Here is an 18,931-nt window from a genome sequence, read left to right on the forward strand (position 1 = left end):
TTTATTTTATCCAAGACTCATAATAATGAAGACATTTGAAATCCCAAACAGTTCATGCGTAAGCGTGTGTGTACAAATAAATGGAAACATTTTCACAAAGTGATGTTTTTACTACATTTGATGATAAATTTTGCATCGGCCTGGTCAAACACCAGTCGAGGTGTTGCAGTGGATTTTTTTTTAGATGTGACTAATATTTAAATCAGTAGACTAGGTAGGTGGATTCTCCTCTGTGGCATGAACAGATATCATCCAACCAGCCAAAGGCTTTAAAAGACTGAGGTCTCCCAAAGAGGGAGGACTCCAGTCCCCATGCTATCTTTGGTACAAGGCTGCAACTTCAACTTTTGCCAGAATTCCCAGACCCATAACCAAATGAGCCAACTCCTTAAAATAAAAATTTGTCTCACTCATCAAAAGAAAGTCACAGTGAGACAAAGCTCAGTTTGACACGTGTGGGATGGTGCTGTGATGCTGGGATATGCTTCGGGAAGTGCGTTAATCCATGGCTTGTAGCACCAGCCTTCTTGGACCTTTCAGTGAACCAGCTTCTGCAAAGACACAGGCTGCAGGTGTGACATTTAGCTACAGACTGTCCCTGTTTGTTAAGGAAGGGAGCTCTTTCTTTTGGTGCAGTCAGGCCTTGCCAAGGTGTGATAATCCCTACCGGTCCTTACATCTAGGTGGCGCTGTGGAGAGCAGAGACCGTACAAGCCTAGCTCTGGCCCTGGTGAACACCACTGACTGCATAAATACAAAGGGGTGGAAGTGAGCTGAGCTCTGCAGGGCTTTATAGGAGCAACTGAAAGCAAGAGCGACAGCCCTAAAGGTTTATACTGAGAAATGTGCGTGTTTCCGTCTAAGTCATTGCACTACGTTTTTGTTTGTCTCGCTTACTTTTCCTTTAAAGAGCAGATGACCAGTTTGGATTTTTTAAGAAACCTGACTATATGAGGCTCATGCATAAGACATTTTCATTGCATCTGGTGACCAAAAGTGGAGAGACTTTGTTTCACCTACCGTTATAAATGAGTCACTGGGCACGTGAAGTAACTCTTTCAGTGAGCTGGCATAAGAAGAAAAATGAACCAACTAGATATTTTCTGTGTCTCACAAAGCATGATGATGGTGAGACTTCAACACGACAATACAGAGGAGAGTTCTTTTTAACTGTGAAGAGCTACAGAGGTGTCTGTCACATTGATCTGCAAGTCAGCCAGGTTCAAGCTTAAGAAGCATTCCTATTTAATTCAGGAAAAATACAAGAATTCTCTCTACATCTCCTACTCACTACTGCTCAGCCTTGTTAAGAAAGTACTATTGACCCAGCAAGGGAAATAAAGTAGGGGTATAAAGAAGCAAAAAACAGAGGTAAAATCATCCTGCTTTGAGGTTGAGATGACTCTATGCCTGGAAAGCTCAAAGACAATTGGAGAGCTGTTGTAAACACCAGAAGAATCCAACAACTCATCCAGGCATACAATTAATATATTGAAATCATAGCTTTCATGTGGCCAAACAGCAGTCAGTAGAGGTTAAAATGTAAGAGCCCATGTATAATAATAGCTAAAAATAAATTTTAAAGTAAATACTACAAATCCATAGGAAGAAAAGTTTAAATATCTAATGGAGGATCACAAAGAAAATCTAAACAAATATCCATATGTTGCAAGAGAACATCCATATCACCTCCCACAAAGTTAATCCACAAATGTAATGTAATCTCAATGAATCCAGCATTTAACTTTCCATTTCACTAAAGGTAGACCAGATATCTTGAAAAGCCATGCACTACACACACCTAAAAGTGCTGGATAAAAACTATTTGAAAATCATGGATAGAAGAAAAAACAGTGCACTGATGTGAAGTAATGAGTTGATACTATGGCCAACTTGGGGTAGAAAGGCTGGGAGAGAATGAAGGAGAGATTACTGGTATCTATAACCAAGAACATGTTTTTGCACCGCTTGGCAATTTTTAGGAGGTGTGGCACAATTCCATGGGTGGTCATACCTGCAAAGTGGGGAAAATTCTGATGTTCATGCAAGATCTCGACCTTACAGGGCTGCACAGTTACCAAAAGGATAGACAGAATTTCTACTCCAACACTATGATTTTTGTTTTTGAGCCAGAGTCTTGCTAGGTAGTTCAGGCTGGCCTTGAACTCACAATGTAGCCCAACATGGCCTTGAACTCATAGCAATCCTCCTGCCTCAGCCTCCAGAGTGCTGTGAGTAGGGAGCCACAGCATTTGCTGACATTTATACACAACAAAACATGACATACCGCATTTCTGTCTCCATAAGGAGGAGGATGGGGAGTTACAGTGTTGAGACTGACTTAGACACTACTGTGTTAAACAGATTCAACTGGGATCTCTCTAGCGCTTAGAGCCTTACATGTTTCACCAAAACCTGCGGCACAACATCAGTCCCAGTGATGTTTGATAACCGACTCTATTCTTTTCCTCACGCATGCCCCATTTTAACCTGTAGTCACAGCTGGGAAAGGAGCATCTCGGAGATTAATACTATTAGTTTCCATTTGTACGGGGAGATTGAGTTTCCACAGTGCTGCCACAAGCATCACTATGACCCTGTGCAGGGGAGGGAGCGGGAGCTCAGACAGACCATCTGGTTTGCCCAAGAAGCGACGGCTTGAAGGAGCAGAGTGAGGAGAGCTGGGTCTTTTGACCTTGATGTCCCAGTGTGTCACAGGCTCACAGTGGATGCCCTTCCCCCACACACTCTAAGTGCTTGGCGAAAACAGCAATGTAATGCAAAGTCTCTTATCCTTTCTGGGCCTCGGTTTCCCCCCTGTAATATGAGGTAGTTGAAAGAAATTCAGAGAGATACACCATCGAAGGTCACGTGGCCACCCCAGCCTCAGTGGCACCGGTGAGTTTACAGTAAGTGTTCTCACCTCCTTCACCAGCTCAGCCAGTCTGCCCGAAGCAGGCAGGCACCCTGGCGCAGCGCAAAGCGCACGCACTTCTCTGTCTGGCATTTGACGCCTCGCAGAATGAGCTGGTAGAGATTTTTTACAGGCCCACCTTTGGAAAGCGGACCCAAAGGCGGGAGTGGCATGCATGCCCTTTTGTGCCCTGGCTCTGGCCTGCCAGCTCCCCAGAAAAACAGACGACATAGCACTGCTTCGAAATGTCACCAGTGTCCTTGTGGTCAGCGCCACATGGCCACGCCTGCAGGTCCTAAATCTCCCGTTACTCAGCAGCAGGGCTGCATGTCAGCTTCCTTTTGGAAATAAAAGCCATTACCTGACTCCCGATATTTCAGCTTTCCTCCCTATTTCATAGTCCATAAAGCGCTGCTCTGACGAGGAGAGACTTTTTATTTAAGAGGAGGCATAAGGCAGCAAGTCTTTTTCACCTCTTGATTGCTTATTACTTCCCACAAGCCATGAAGCAGTAATTGTGCCACACAGCCCTCCTAACTGCTCACGTCTACTGAGCACTGTGCACTGGGTGTCTCGCTGCCCTCCCTCCCTGCCAACTCACTGTACAGCTGGCACGAGCACCGCCAGACCCGGGGTTAATACGTGCACCACGCAACTCATTAGCTGCACATTAGCGGCAGAGCCAAGAACCATCATGACAGATCCCACAACGTGTGCGCTCAGGTCAGAGTCTCAGCCCAGGGCCCCTGAAATGCAGAGGTCAGCAGCTTGGCGTCAGCTCTTCGGTGCATGTTGAGCATATCCTGCTCAAAGGAGTCACTGGGGATGGCGACGAATATGGGGCCTCATTAAAAATTCAGGGGTGGAGATATCCCTCTGCAGGAGCCACAGGGCTTCCCAGTTATCGATCTGCCTTTTCACTCACATGAAGAATTTATTGGGTTTAACACCAAAAGATGAGAAGCCTGCACATCCAAATGGCATTATCGTATTTCCAGGAGCGAAATGCCATTTGTGAGGGAGCCAACTCAGCAGCCCCAAGGTCGGGCTGAAAGGGTGAGCGCAAGTCTGTCTGAGCCCAAATGTTATTTTTATCATCTGAACAGCACCAGCCGGTTTAAACCAAAGCAGGTAAAATCATGAGAGCATGTGCCTCTCCTTCCTTATTTATTTTCTTTCTTCCCTGCCTTTTCTTCCTTAGCTGGATGTAGTAATAAAAAAGCCTTGGAAAACTAACTGCTCTTTGAGGGTGGGCTCTCAGTTCACCCCCAGAATGCACCAGGTGGCCATGACACTGTTGATATACATCCTACCAGTTGGGCTTTCTTTTTTTTTTTTGGAGGGTGTCTTGGTTACTTTTCTCTCGTTGCTGAGACAAAATACCCAACGCTCAAAATGAAGGAAAGAGAGATTTATTTAGCTTACAGTTTGTGGAGGTTTCAGTCGGCTGGCTCCAAGGCAGAAGATAGCAAAGCAACAAGAGCAAAGCAGCCTCCTTCTCTCCCTTACATTGCAAACAGGCTACCCCCAGCTAAGGGGCGTGTAGCTCTCACATAATCTCCACACGCTCCCCTTGCACAGGCTCAGGATGTGTACAAAGTAAGCACCCTGGCTTCCTGCTGAGTCCCTTAGCCAAACCTCTAGACTCCCCAAATTGACACAATGTATCAACCATAACATAGGGCAAGAAACCCAAGTAGGAGTAGAAAAAACATACTAGGAAAGTTCCTACACATCTCCAGGTCTGCTGTGATTCAAAGTGATTATTTAAGAGTACAGTTAGGGCAGGACTTCAGATTTTCCTTTCATAAAGCATAGAAAAATGATACAGATGCTTCCAGCAGCTCAAGGATTATCTAACCCAACCCTGATGCTTCAAATTTGCTTCAGTTGTAGTCCTGCTCTGAGGAAGGAAAGGAACCCAACATAAAACCTCTGGTTTAAAATTACACAGCATGCAGTGCTCATAGTTTCACAAAATCACTTAAAAATAAAAAGGTCAAACTAATCATCGCAGCACCGAGGAGCAGCTTTTTCGTCAACACAATTTGAAGAGCAGTTTTTACCCTCAATGATTGCACCTCCTCCTGACAGACTCCCAGTAAGCACTGTGTACCATGAGGCACATCCGCATCATCAGCGAAGCTTCAGTGACTCAGCCCCTGATGGAGCTGTGTGTCCTGCAGGCTGGAGAGCCCACCGCCCCCAAGTGGGCCCGGCCCTGCACACACATCCCGTACAGCCGGAAGGAGCTCTTCCGGAGTCTTACAGGAAACAGTGACTACAGAATCACTCCATGAAACACTGTCACGGTTTGTGTCTAGATGTCCTCCTAAAGCCTCATGCAGTCAAGGGCAGGCTTCTAGAGTTTGTGACTGACTCATTGTCCAGTGCTGGGATTATGGGTTGGAGTGCTACACCTGCTACACCTGGAGTTGTAGTACTGGTTGGAGTGCTGGCCCTGGAGCCAGCAGCCTGCATACAATACAAGGGAAGGAAAGAGGCTTATTCTCTCGCTCCTCCTTTTTTTTGCTCTTGCTACTTTTGTTGTCTTCTGTTACGATGAACTGTTGCTCTCTGCCATGTGCCACTCTGCTTTGGAGCCAGATGAGTATGGACTGAAATCTCCACAGACTGAGAGCTAAATAAACCTTTCCCTCTTTCATTTGGGCTTTGGGTATTTGGTCTCAGCAACAGAGATAAGTAACCAACGCAAGCACCAAGCAAATATTCATTTGTGTCCTTACGACTCGTGTCATTCTGACAGCTGAGACACCTAAGAAGAGCATTTTTGTGGGATGAGACAGTGGAATGCTCACTTCCACGTCTATCTTGGTACCATACATAAAATCCTAGACCACATTTCACAGCAAGCAGAGGCTATTGTTCTCTAGCTTTTTCAAAGAAAGACAGGTCTGAGATTAGAGATTTATATGTACTGGACAAAGACTGAATTCATACGTAAGCCCACCAGAACTCGTAGGAGAGCAGTGGTGAGCACCTGAAAATGCCATTGTGTCATTTTCCAAGGGAACCCACACAGTTCAGCTTCCTCATGCATTCGGGCGAGGCACCTTGCCGGTCAGGTGGGTTGGCGCATCAGCAGCCCAACCTCCTTCCTGTTCAAGATTCCCCTCCAGGTCCAGGTCCAGGCCGGGGTTTAGAGCTACAGTGTAAAGGGCTGGGGGCCGAGCTGAGCCAAGCAGGGTGAAAGTGAAAGAGCGAAAGTACCCTGGGGCCAGCGATGCCCATGGGACTCTAGAGTAGATTTTCCCACATTTCTAAGGGGCTGTCTTTGAAGACCAATCCGAAGAAGAATTCTGCAAATGCAATACGGCAGCATAGGGATGAGGGCACAGCTGCCTAGGGGGTTACTAAGAAAGGCAACGCCACCTGAATGCAGATGCGCAGTGCTGCTGCTAGCAAGACTGATGGCTCTTCTCCAGTGAGGCTGTGCATTTTGTGGCTTTCAGCTTTTGCACACGCTACCCCTGCACACCGGAAAGTCCTCCTCTACCTCATCTTCAAATTCAGCTGAAGCCCTTTCTTCCCCTCCCACCCCGGGGCTGGCTGATTCCTCCCTTTGGGCTCTTCCAGGTTTGATATCGAAATATACAACAGCATCGCGCCCGGCTATATCTGAAATTGCTAGTTTCTATGTTTGTCTTCCACATGTGTGTGAGAGCTCCTCAAGAACATCTTTCTATCTCTGGTCCACTACTTGATCATTACAAACACTCACCTAAAACCAATCCCTTCTCTTACATCATATCTCACCCACCCGCTTTCTGGCACTTGTCACTGAATTGTTTGTTCCCCCGGGTGTGGATGCTGCTCGGTATTTGCTTGTTTATGCAGCTCGGTGCTTGTCTGCTTTTGCAGCTCTGTTCTTGCCTGTGTTGCCTACCACCTACCACCGCAGTCTCAGTACCTGTACTTGTGGAGCACACTGCAGGTAATCAATACTTACTTATCGAATGAATTAATTATAGATGTGCAGTAATACTTAGCAAATGGATAAACAAAGGACTAATCTATCTATGAACGACAGATTTCAAAAAATCATGGCATTATTTATAAGCAAAAAATATATTCATCCTCTAAAAGACGCTAAGTAAATAAACAACAGATTCTTACCTATCCAATGAATTAACTATAGGTGTTCAATAATATTTAGCAAATGGATAAACAAAGGACTAACCATATATTTTAGATTTCAAAAAATTATTTATAAGCAAAAAAATATATTCATCCTGTAAAAGATGCTAGGTAAATAAATAATAGATTCTTGGGATGGTTCCATTTTGGTCTTAGGGCTATGGAACTCTGGGTAAAATTACTTTTGGCCTCAGTTACTATTGGAAATGAAGCCTGGAAGCTTGAAGTGGAGGAAAAACAATGTGAGAAAGATCAAATGATGAAAAAGCACATGCCAGCGGAGGATGGTGTCTGTGTTTTTGAAGTCTGCTTACCTAGAATGACATCGGGGAGTAAGTGACACGTCCAGAAAACCGCTTCAAATACATTTGAACACCTAGCAACTATTGTTAAGTCTCTTGTTTGTCACAAGAAAAACAGAAAAGGGACAAGACAACAAAATACACATTTATTTATTATGGATTTGTTTCTATGAAAGCCATCAAGAACCCTAAACTTCCCACAAACACTTCTTCCTCCAATTTCTGATCTTTTCCAGCAAAGAAAATGATAAATTGCAAGGACATGATTTTAAATCTTTATTACAAATTGATTGTATGTGTTTAGTAACAACTGTCTTATTTGATGAAGTTTATGCAAACTCCGAAAGGTGGTTTTTTTTTTCTTTGGTTTTTCTCTGGTCCCGGGAACCGAACTCACGACCTTGCGCTTGCCAAGCAGGCGCTTTTGCCGCTGAGCTAAATCCCCAGCCCCTGAAAGGTGTTTTTATAACCCGCAGTTGACTGACTATGGAGCAACTTCCACAAGAGTGCTACTGAAGTCCTGGTCACAGTGATACCCGTCCACCTATGAACTTTACACACCAACTAGATGATAGAGAGATCGGGATTTATTTACACTACTTTCACTTATGGTGTCTTTTCTAGGCACCAAGTTATATGCTGTTTGCTTAAGAGCCTTCTCTCTGAAATTAAATCATGGACCTCCTAAGGCCCACTCAGAGCTTTTCAAACCGTTCTTCTTTTTGGAACCTGCTCAAGTCTGAATTTCCCTGGAAACCCCCATTCGTGCTGTTCTTTCTCCCTTCCTAATTTTGGCAGTGTTGTTCTTGGGTATACGATTTGATTCCTCATTATGTTCAGTTTTTACTCTACCACCTGGAGGAGCTCTTTGGTCTGCATGGAGTTAATGGACTCCAGGGGAGTCTGGGTGCCGCTGGCCTGCAGTCCGAGCTGTTTTGCTCAGAGCAGGCTGCACTGTGCCTGAGCTGTCCCGGGGAAGCCTCGCTTGCCATGCACAGAGGCCTGTCTCAAAATTTCTGCCTGGCTCCCGTGATGGGAAGTCTGTAGAGAGACATCCTCCACCCATGTACACTTGATTTCTTCTTGGAGAATGGTCTGAGAAGCCAAGTGACAGCACTGACAAAGGAAGGTCTTGGAAAGTGCTCGTTCTAGTCTAGACAGCAGAAGTCAGGGATGCATTAGAATGTTATTCGTGAGTTGTTGGGTCTGAGTTCTGTAAGTCAATATTTTAGTGAAATGGCCAGTGCAAGGCCTTTTCACTGCACTTCTTAGGAAAAGGATGGGGAGACATCTAGCAGCATTCTCAAATGTAAGGGTTTCTAACACCACTACGCAAATGCCACTCCAAACAATCCGCAGGGTGGGTGCTCCGTTTCCAATACAACATGCAAACCAGAGAGCTGAGGCCTCCTCTGCTGCACCAGATGTGTGGGGTGCTATGTGCCAGGCAGGTGCCACACACGGCACAGAAAATACTTCATGTAAACCATGAAAGTTCTCTTTAGGTAGGTGCTCATGTCTCTCTCTTTTACATTTGCACCAACTGAGGATCAGAGACTTGAATGAACTTATGTCAAGTCACCTAACAGGTAAATCAGAAAGTGAGAATCAGGCGCTAGGTAGACTCCCCCGGGGGAGTCTCTCCATATATGCTGCATCACAACCCCTGTCGCACTCCTTGCCTCTCCCTCCTTACTCACTGAGTGCTTCTTGGCCTGGTTTGACTCCCACCTTATTTCCAGGTGCCCCAAATTCACCTATGCAGAATGCTTGGGACTTGCGTGCAACAGCAAAGACACAGCCAGTCAAACCGTGCAGTGGGCCTGGGACACTCACATACTGCTACTCCCTGCCACACACAGATGCCAGGCATACTCTGGTGTTTTGTGCCCTGACACAACTGGCCTCGGGCTATTTGAGTGTGTGTTGGGAGAACTGGGTGCCCAGAGGTGGGTGCTCACCTAGAGAGTCTGTGGGGCTCACAACACACCCACCAGCCCCATCGTCAAGGATGGCACAGGCCAGCACACTGCATCCAGTGCCTCCGATACCAGCCCCACTGGGTTGGTCTCATTTCTCCCTCCCTCACCCCCAGGAGTGGAGATACCCACAGCCAGTACAGCAGTGCTGCAGGCAGACAGCGAGTTAACTAGGGAAGGAAGCAAAGAGGACAGAGAACCTGCCACCATGCGAGGCAGGCGGGCTAGAGTTCACGTGTGAGCTGGCCTGTGCATGCACGGAGCAGGGAATGCACAGAGCAGGGAAGGAGAGCCTGTGGTGAGCAGCGGTGGGGAGGAGAGAGGGCGGGGTCAGAGGGTGGAGGAACTACAAGAACCGTGCCCTGTGAGCCCGGGGTAGAGGGCGGACAAATGCATAATGAATAGCGCGACTGGTATTTTCAAAGCCTTTTGGAGTTGGAGAAAGGTATCAATTCTACTGGGGCCGGAGAAACCTTGGCCAATGGGTCACTGGGACTGAAGAGCACCTCTCTCTCCATTGCATCCTCTTCAACGTTCTGCTCTTCCATGATCTGTCTCTCTTTCCCAGAGATCCCTCTCCATTTCGACCATTCCCATCTAGTGTCTATCGCTACCGCTGATCTCCCATAGTCCCCGACACACCCTTAAAAGCCCCCACTCTCTCCAGTAACAAAGCAGCAAGCCAGGGCCCTGTTCTGGGTATAGGCTTCTGGTTAGTTTATTCTGATACTGCTTTTGCCTAGCTGGTGAGCGCACCCCCAGGTGTGCCCTAGACTGAAAGTCAAGGAGATGAGCTTTTGTCTCACATCTCTGGTAAACTAGCTGTGTGCATAAGTTCAGGCACAAAACTGCTGATTCATATTGTGATCTTCTCAGTCCCTTCCAGCTCCAGAGCTCTGTCAGAATTCATGGTTCTGGGAGCCCGTGGAACACACAAGGCTGTACCTGAGTGGTATTTCTTGGGGGTCAACAGAACACCCAGAAGGCTGAGTATAGAGCTTTTATTTTCTGACTTAGGGTCTAACATTATTAACATGAAAAAGGATGATAAATCCTTGTAAAATAAGCAACAGTTACCAAGAGATCATGACTTTTCCAAGTAAGAAAATCCCTAAATTGCAGTGTGTGTGTGTGCGCGTGTGCCCGGCTGCACAATTTGACTGGCTGTGTCTCAGTTGTTGAAGGCAAGTTCCAAGCATTTTGGCTAAGGTGAATTTGCAGTACCTGGAAATAAGGTTGGAGTCACACAACCCAGTAAGACCTTAATAAGCGAGTGTGGATGAAGCAGGGATCTGGTGGAGGTTGATCTACAGCATACGTAAGGGAAGGAGAAAGGTCTGGAGGCGGAGCTACTTAGAGCCTCATCCCACATTCATGCTCCAGCACTTCCGGTGGGGTTAGTCTGAAGCTGGACTTTAGCTGGGACCACATCTCTGCCTCTCTTCCTTCTTTTGCTTCCCCGTTCCACTCCCTTCCTCATAGCTTGCTCTTAAGAGTGTCCCTCAGAAAATCATCCTCAGAGAACCTTCACCTCAGACGCTGTCCACAGAAGGCCTGATAGGTATTGTAAGCCTAGGGTTTCAGGTTGCTTGGGCATCTTTGAGCCTCACAGGCTCCTGAAGGTCTTCAGTCCCCACCCACAGGAGAAGTTTCCATGCAGCCAGTTTTCACCTCAGCTGCTGGAGGCAGAGGACTCCCTGGCTTCTCAACCTGATGGCATTTACATCCGCCATAGTGCCTCTGGTTCCCACAAAGTGGGTTCTGGCAGCCTCTGCTGTCTGCACTGTTCTCAGTGCAGTCCCAGTGCAGCTACCATGGTCGCGCGGGTCCTCCTCCTGCAGGCTGTGCGGGGGACATGACTCATAAATGTCTGTCATTGTCACCTGCCCGAGGTGGGTATTGTGCGCTCAGCCAGATCATCCTGTGTAGGCTGGGGAATCCCTCGCTCACGAACAGAGTAAATAAGAAGTAATCACAAAAGTCAAATAGTGGAAATCCATAGAAGAACCTTTTTTTTTTTTGCTGTAAGATATTGATTTTATAAAGGAAGGGCAACCTCTAAGGTCCAGTGAAGTAAAACTAAGTTTCACAGTCTAGTAGCCTGTAGCCAGGTATGGAAAACTTTTATTTTGAGCTCTATCACCTTTCCCAGTGATCCTAAACTGGGACTCTATGCAGCTGTGGGGACCTTCCTGCCAGGGGTGAAATGTACATGAGCCAACCACGCTTACCCGGGAGGCTCTGATGTCTCCACCATGAAAGATCAGCTCAGGAAATTGCACGGTGAAGGTGCACAGAAAACTGGGCATATTTGTGTCTTTTTATCCTGGCTGCCTTTGCCGCCCCCCGCCCCCATGTAAAACCTCTGCTGTCTTATTGGAAAGCATGGAAGTTGGGGACACTGTGAATTAAGTGCACATTGGCACATTTAGCTCAAACACTTGTAGCAAAAGGCAAACAGGAAGCCACCCAAGCTGTTGCCAGATTTCCCTCCGTCTTGTTCCATCTTAGAGGTGATTCATGCGGGAACTCGCTGACTGCTTTTTAAAGTAACACAACAGGCCTATTAGCACTTAATTGCATTAACAGTCTGTGTTTTCTAGCATAACCAAGCGGCTCTATTTAAGGATGACGCAAGCCAGGGCTGGCCTGCACAGTGGCTCTATCTTTTATCAGAGGGGAGTTCCCTCAGGTCAGAAACTATTTTCTCCCGGGAAGAAATGGTGGGAAATTCCAGCACAGGTGATTCTTAGGCAGATGGTATAGCTGATATATTTAGAGACTCCAGAAATACCATTCTATTAATTACACTGTCAAGATCTTGATTACAGTCAGCGTGCTTTATTCAGGCCAGGGCTACTTTACATTGACCCTTGAGATTCTTTTAATACAGCTGGCAAAGTGGCTGAAGAATGAAATTAGTTGATAGTAATAGTAATCTGGAATTTGGGAGGGATATGAATAAATTGCTATTGTTTATTGAAAAGCAAAGGTGGTATTACTTATGTGAGAAATAGAGCATATTTATGCATTATGTATGTAGAGAGAGATCTACAAGTTTCCAAAGATAAACAGGGATGGATGGATGAATGATGGATGGATGGATGGATAAATGAACATATGGACAGGTAAAATAGATTAGGCAGAAATGTAGACAGATGATAAGATGAGATCAAGAGAAAAGTATTACCGCCTTTGTCCAGTAGTGCTGGACAATAATAGCGGTTCTGAAGGCTGCAGTGTGACAAATGATCACAACAATCAGAAAAATTAAGGTTGTTCTATGACCTTGAAAGTTTTGAATCAAAATATTACAGACTCTTCTACTGTCAGCGATGGTGTAGAGAAATGAAAATATATTAAAATTAAAGTTTATTTACCAGTCTATAGTTTAAACATCAGAAAGACAGGGAATTTTTTTTTTTTTTTTTGAGACAGGGTCTTGCTGTATAATTCAGGCTGCCCCTAAACTAGCTATATAGCCCAGGCTGGCCTGGAACTTGCATCAATCCTCCTGCCTCAGCCTCGAGAGTGCTGGGATTACAGGCGTGGGCTACCATGCCTAGCTAAAACTGGAAATTAGACTGCTTTATTTCTTTGTAAAAAAAATATGGATTCACAGTACTTCTTTGAACACAGCTGTCAGGTTCTTCATCCTCCTGTAACTCCCGAGACAGAACAAGCATCTTTTCTACCTCTTGGTGAACTGTCACACCCTTACAAGTTTGGATCAGTTAGCAGCATCTGCCCTCTGCTCTGGCAGTGGTGCGAAATACCTCTAGGTGCTCTTCCTCTGCAGTCTCTGCCCCTCATCTCTGCTATTCTCTCACCTGTGGTGCAAGTTTGCCTTCATCAAATTCCACTGTACCCCACCAAAAACAGCCTGCTGGTGTAAACGTTCCTGTGGTCAGCGATTTCTTCAATTCCATTAATGTTTGACTCAGATTTCATTTCCAGCATTTGTCTTTCTATTGTGCTACCAGCTTTGTTGGACAACGTCCTCTTCTGTATCCATTCTTGCAAAATGTCATCTAGATCTATCATGGAGAGACAAAGAACAACACAAATGCAAATTTTGTTGCCTGTGTATGGATTGGCTAATGGCTGTGGGGTGACCAATCACCCACAGGCTTTGAAAGAAAGCATGTGATTGGTCATGAGTCAGCGTGAACATCTGTTATCTCCCTAGTGATTGGCCAACTGATGAGAAGGTAGCAGCTTGTACTTTTATTCACATTATATCTACCGTGGCTTCTGAAACTCCTGGATAATGGGATATGCAAAGCAAGGCCAACTTCTATGTATGCGCATGCATGTGTACAGATTTTCTTCCCTTCATCTGTCCTATCAAAGATGACTTCAGTCACTGTAAGACCTCCTCTCTGCACTTCTACAGTAAAAAATTAGGAAGAAAGAGAAGGGAGAAGGATGGGTGTTATTAAAGGAGGGACCTAGCCAGGGAGGTCTAATGGCATCCTCTAGAATGAAAGGGAAGAACGGGGAGGAGGGAGTCACCCCTTGACCTTTTAGGGTCAGAAGGAATGGGGGCGGTTGAAGACACAGGATGGGTATGTATGAGACAGTACAGGGCCTTCATGGGCATGGTTCTTCCCCCGGTTTCCTGAGTGCAGGTAAAGGATCGGAGAGATTTTGCCTGTCTCTTAGTGCTGGAGCCGGGCGTTGGGCCTGGGGCACGGCTTAGAGGTGGATCTAGAAGCCTCACTCGCATGGGCCGTGGCTCCTTCGGTCCTTTATGAGCTCAGCTTTGAGAAAAGCGCTGGCTTGGGAGTGAGAAAGAGAAGGCAGAGCCTGGCTCCGCCACGCCTGAGGAGCCATCGTAGAACCACGACTCAGCCTCTCCGGAATTACCCTGCAGGACTGGGATTACTGAAACACCCTGCCTGGAACAGACTAAGCAAAGGACAAACAGGGATTACCGAGCCCTTCCTCCAGCACTGCTGCAGGAGGTGCAGCCACACTAGCGTTTCTCCTGGAAAGAACCTGAAGCAGGAGTGAGCAGCACTGAGCACCAGACCTGATTCTCTAAGCACCCGACCGGGTTGTTCGTTTTGCTGCGCTGGGTTTTTGCATTTTTAATCTGACAAGAAATCATCTGCACATGGGGATACTAAGGCAAAGCAAAAAAGCACAAAGCAGAGCTCCCTGATTCTGCCAGGTGCCTATTTGTTACCGTTTTTCTGTGCAGCCAGGGAGTCAGAACTTAGCTTGTTTTTCTCAGGTTGCCCGAAATGGGCCCACTGAAAAGTACTCACTGCACAGATAACCAAAAAGATCAAAAAGCAATGACTGAGAAAACGCCTCTGGGGCTCGAAGCAGTTCGCAGTTCAGGGTGGGAATGGGAACCCTCAGGATCAGACAGGGGACTGCGAAGAGCTAAGGGGTTCCGCCAAGTGCTTTACACTGAGGAGGGTGCTTTGTCTAGGGTGACGGTGCTCAGAGGCAGCGCTGCACCGGACTGGCACCAAGGTGGCTCCCTCGCGGGACCAAGGTCAGTGCAACAAGGGCCATGGGCCCGCTCCAGGGTGCACTGACTTTGACCTTGCAGAGTCCACAGCAAGGCTACTGAGGCTCATAGAGAGCGCACGAGAGATCTCAGCGGATGAGCTACAGGGTTCTTTCCAACATTCAGTGAAAGGAGCATTGATTTCACAGTGTTATTCTACTCTCTAGTAATTTCTGTTGTGATTCAAACTCTTCCCTCCTCTGGGAGCCAGATTCTTCACCTGTAAAAGAGGTTGGGTGAGGACACCTCTAAGTTCCCTGCTTTCTAACTTGGTACAGGAAGCCCCCAGCTGTCCACTACATCACATTTAGACCATCCTGTCCAGCTCGAGGACCTTCCATAACTGAGTGTCACCCACAGTGACAAATGCGCAAATCACCTTCCTCCTGGGGGAACTCCCACCTGCAGACCACCTCTGCCCTATCCTCCGTCCTTTTTTTGTTTGTTTGTTTTTTTGTTTTTTTGGTTTTTCTCCTGTACCGGGAACCGAACTCACGACCTTGTGCTTGCCAGGCAGGCGCTTTGCCGCTGAGCTAAATCCCCAGCCCCCTCCTCCGTCCTTTTTTAGGCAGCCCTGACTCAGCCGCCACTTGGCTTCTTCCCCTCTTCTCCCGGAGAGCAGCTGACCCTTCCTCTTCAGTCCCTTGAAACCTTGACATTTTCCGGGAGCTTTTCTTCAGCTCTCCAGACTACGTCACAGGGAAGAATAATGTTAACTTTACGTTTTCCTCCTGGTAGTCAAAAGGGCTTTAGAATCTGCACTGCACAAGATTTTCAAAAGGAAATTCATGTTATGATTTCATATTACTTTAGTTCATGTAAATTCCACTTCTAAAAACTTGGAATTAAATAGAATCTGTACAATCTTGTAACAGAACCCTGGTTATTCATCTATAAAACCAAAGCTTAACACTGTAGGAAAAGACAAAGGACATCAATTTCAGGTAAATTACAGCTGAATATATATGGATCACATTTTGTATCTTTACAAACACCGAGAAAAGTCGCTCATATTTGTAATAATATAAGAAAGCCACAATATCAGGGATTTGCCATTCATTGTAACATTTGGTCAAAAGCCATTCCTATTTCTCCACACTAGGATTCAGTAGTAAATATTTTTTTAAAATTCCAGTATGGATTTGTCCCCTTGGATATGATCCATGGTAATCTTTTAAGAAGTCTGAAGGTGGAAACCCTATAGGACATTCTCATTTCTAATAAAAATATCAGGCTAATATCAGGCTGCCCCTGGATAAGTCATTACCACTGTTATGGATATACTGGATAAAATAATTAAGGAAGCACCCGCAACCGTCATATAAACAGAGCGAGGTTTTCGTATGCCTTTATTACTGTTCTATACGAGCACCTACTACCGTGTCTGCTAATATCTGGCCTAAACAAAAGGCCTGATCCAGTTCAGAAGTGAAAAAACGGAACCTTTGTAGAAAAGGAATGTTATTAATGATGATGCAATTTCCTGTCTCAACTACCCAAATGGTCATGGTTTTAAACAAAGCTTGTGTTTGAAGGGAAGAGAGAAAGGGACCGGAGCAGAGACCCCTCAGTTCCTTGGCGAGCAGAGGATATGCCCTGCCTGCCCCTCCAGATCCACCTCATCCTTGGTGCCTAAGGTCCTCACCCACCTTCACAGAGCATCCAGCGGTCCCCTCAGACCTGGCTTCCTGCCAGCTTCCGCCATCAGGAGCCACCAGCAGGACATCCGAGCCCACAGGCAGTGGACGGCACTTCCTTATAGCTACAAAGCTTGCTGGTTTCAGGTGACTGTGGGCTCTTCCCAGGTCCCGCTATGCGGAGTGACTGGTCACTGTCAGCCCTGGGGGTCCTCTCCTTCTCTCATCATTCCCGCTACTTTGTCCACACCTTGGGAATGCTCCCTGCATCCCATTCCTTCCAATCATCACTTTCAAATTCCCCACCATCTCTCACCGGACCACCACGGTCCACTCAGAACCTTAACCAGGTAGGGACATTTTTCATCAAAATCAACTCTTCTAGTTCTTCCATAGAATGTCTGTTGCTTTTGCCTCTCTGAGATTCATTCACTCTTTTCCTTGCCCAGCACCCTATCTTTCCATACAGGTGTTGCTACACATGTGTTGCTATCTGTTATTACACAAGATTAAGTGGGGTTGATCTTAGGACTAACTAGGGCTGGACATATCCAAGAGAGCCTCGGTAGACTGCACCCTAGGGCCTGTGCTGGAATGACTGGGGCAACAGGCCTCTATTCATGGAGAAAGCCAAGTGTAAGGGAAAACAAACCTGGAGCTTTGGGGCGCCGTGCTTGGGAGGACTCCAACATGGCGCACAGGGCACAGGAAGAGGAGAGGTGCACAGAACACTGTTATTTAAATTTCTGGATCCTCCCATGCCTGAAGCCTGTTCTTGGACACAGAAGTTATCAGAAGAGGTCCATACTCTTTTTGTTCCAACTAAGTGTTGACCTTTCTGTCCCTTCCATCTGAAAGACTCATAACTAGTAGTTGTTCTCCTACTAAAGTATGTATTTGGAAAGTGTAAAAAGTAGACAGTGTTAGACTCTGACTTTTAAAAATATATCAACCATCCAGATGTGCACTGCTGCTTTTATCAAGAACTCTAATGTATAAATCCATGAAAGGCTGCCTGTAGTCTGGATTTCTTATCATTTTCATGCTCCTGCCATCAGTATTTCCCTCCAGTTCTCCAGCATCACAAGAGACGAGACAATACTAGACTGAACACCCCACTCTGAATTGACCTCTGTGGCCCAGGCCCATGCATGTGCTGGAATAAACAAAGAACAATGGTGGAAGCATCTGAATGCTGTGTTCAAGTGCAGCTTCCAAGAGCCATGTGACTGGGCCTTCTCAGATGAAGGATTCCTTGGCAGGAAAGCTGTCAGTGCTACAATCATTATTCCCACTTACTGCCTATTAGAATGAGAGTCACTGAGAGGTCAAACTGGCCACAAAGCCCATGTTCCCTAGTGCATAAGGTCAAGTTAAAGGGACAGTATTCAAGTGTATGCACAATGGCAAAAGCTTGGTCCTTTGAAAAAAGAGAAAGGGCGACTTTCAAGATGTATCACAAAGAGTTTTTACTACCTATCGCCAGCACATCACCTACCTTGGGAAAATCAATTGCAGTGACGATGTTAATGTGATACGAAACCTTTCCCACTGCAGCTGTCCTCCCTGAGACAGAAACTTTGCCTCATTCTCTTTGAACACAGCCCTCCCCTCCCACTCTCCTGAGACAGGCGCTTGTTAATGATAGCATTCAGACCAGGCTGGCTTCCAAGCACAAAGAATCTGCAGGCAGGTAACATATGAAAATTAGCACAGAGTAGTTGCTCAGGAAATCCTTGTGCTCCTATCATAGTTACCATGTGTAAAAGTTAACCTTATTATCCTTAAAGGACCCGAGCAATTAACAAGCAGACACATCAAAAACCACACAACTCCCTTCTAATCAAAAGCATCAACTTCCCCATCTCCCTGGACAGCAGCTCTGTCATGAGTTTGAGTTATTTTTCACGCCCTTCACACATAGCTGTGAAATGCAAACTCTGCATCCATTTGCTCATCCACCCAGGCAACAGTTCGTGGCCACATGCAGTTGGCCACACACATGACTGCAAGTTGGGGAGTCCTGCTGATTGAGACAAGGTCTCTACACAGTGAGAAAGGCAGGCTGTGGGCTGGAGCAGAGAAGTAACCCAAAGAGGCTGTTAAGAAGAAAACCAGCCTCTGGTCTAAGGCTGGAAGACGACCGAAAAGAGAGGAGACGTGTCCCTTACCTTTTCAGCGAGCCAGCCGAGGTGCCGGATCTCGCGCCCTCCCGCGAGGCCTGCTTTCCCCAGCTGCTCTCGAACCTCGCTGATCACCCGGGGCAGCAGCTCGCTCACGTTGGCATGGATGGCGCTGAACCAGGCCTGGGCGGTGGCTGAGTCCTTGCTCCTGAGGATCACCGTGTGCTTAGTGTCGGGCGAGTGGATTTCGAACTGCCTGGAGGAACCAGGAGAGGGGACGTTAAAGGTGCCTCG

At 46.5% G+C, this 18,931-nt stretch overlaps 1 protein-coding gene across 1 annotated transcript in view; it reads right to left on the minus strand.

The window, feature by feature from the left end:
• Positions 1-18,931, minus strand: part of Sntb1 (syntrophin, beta 1 (dystrophin-associated protein A1, 59kDa, basic component 1)) — a gene marked incomplete at its 5' end in the record, with an annotated part of 222,122 nt that overhangs the window by 65,409 nt on the left and 137,782 nt on the right. Inside the window, 1 exon segment of the mRNA XM_013512818.1 lies at positions 18,686-18,893. Coding sequence (XP_013368272.1) covers positions 18,686-18,893 — 208 coding nt within the window.

The sequence above is a fragment of the Chinchilla lanigera genome, unplaced genomic scaffold (genome assembly GCF_000276665.1).
Source record: "Chinchilla lanigera isolate Chin_1 unplaced genomic scaffold, ChiLan1.0 scaffold00016, whole genome shotgun sequence".
Lineage (NCBI taxonomy): Eukaryota > Metazoa > Chordata > Mammalia > Rodentia > Chinchillidae > Chinchilla > Chinchilla lanigera.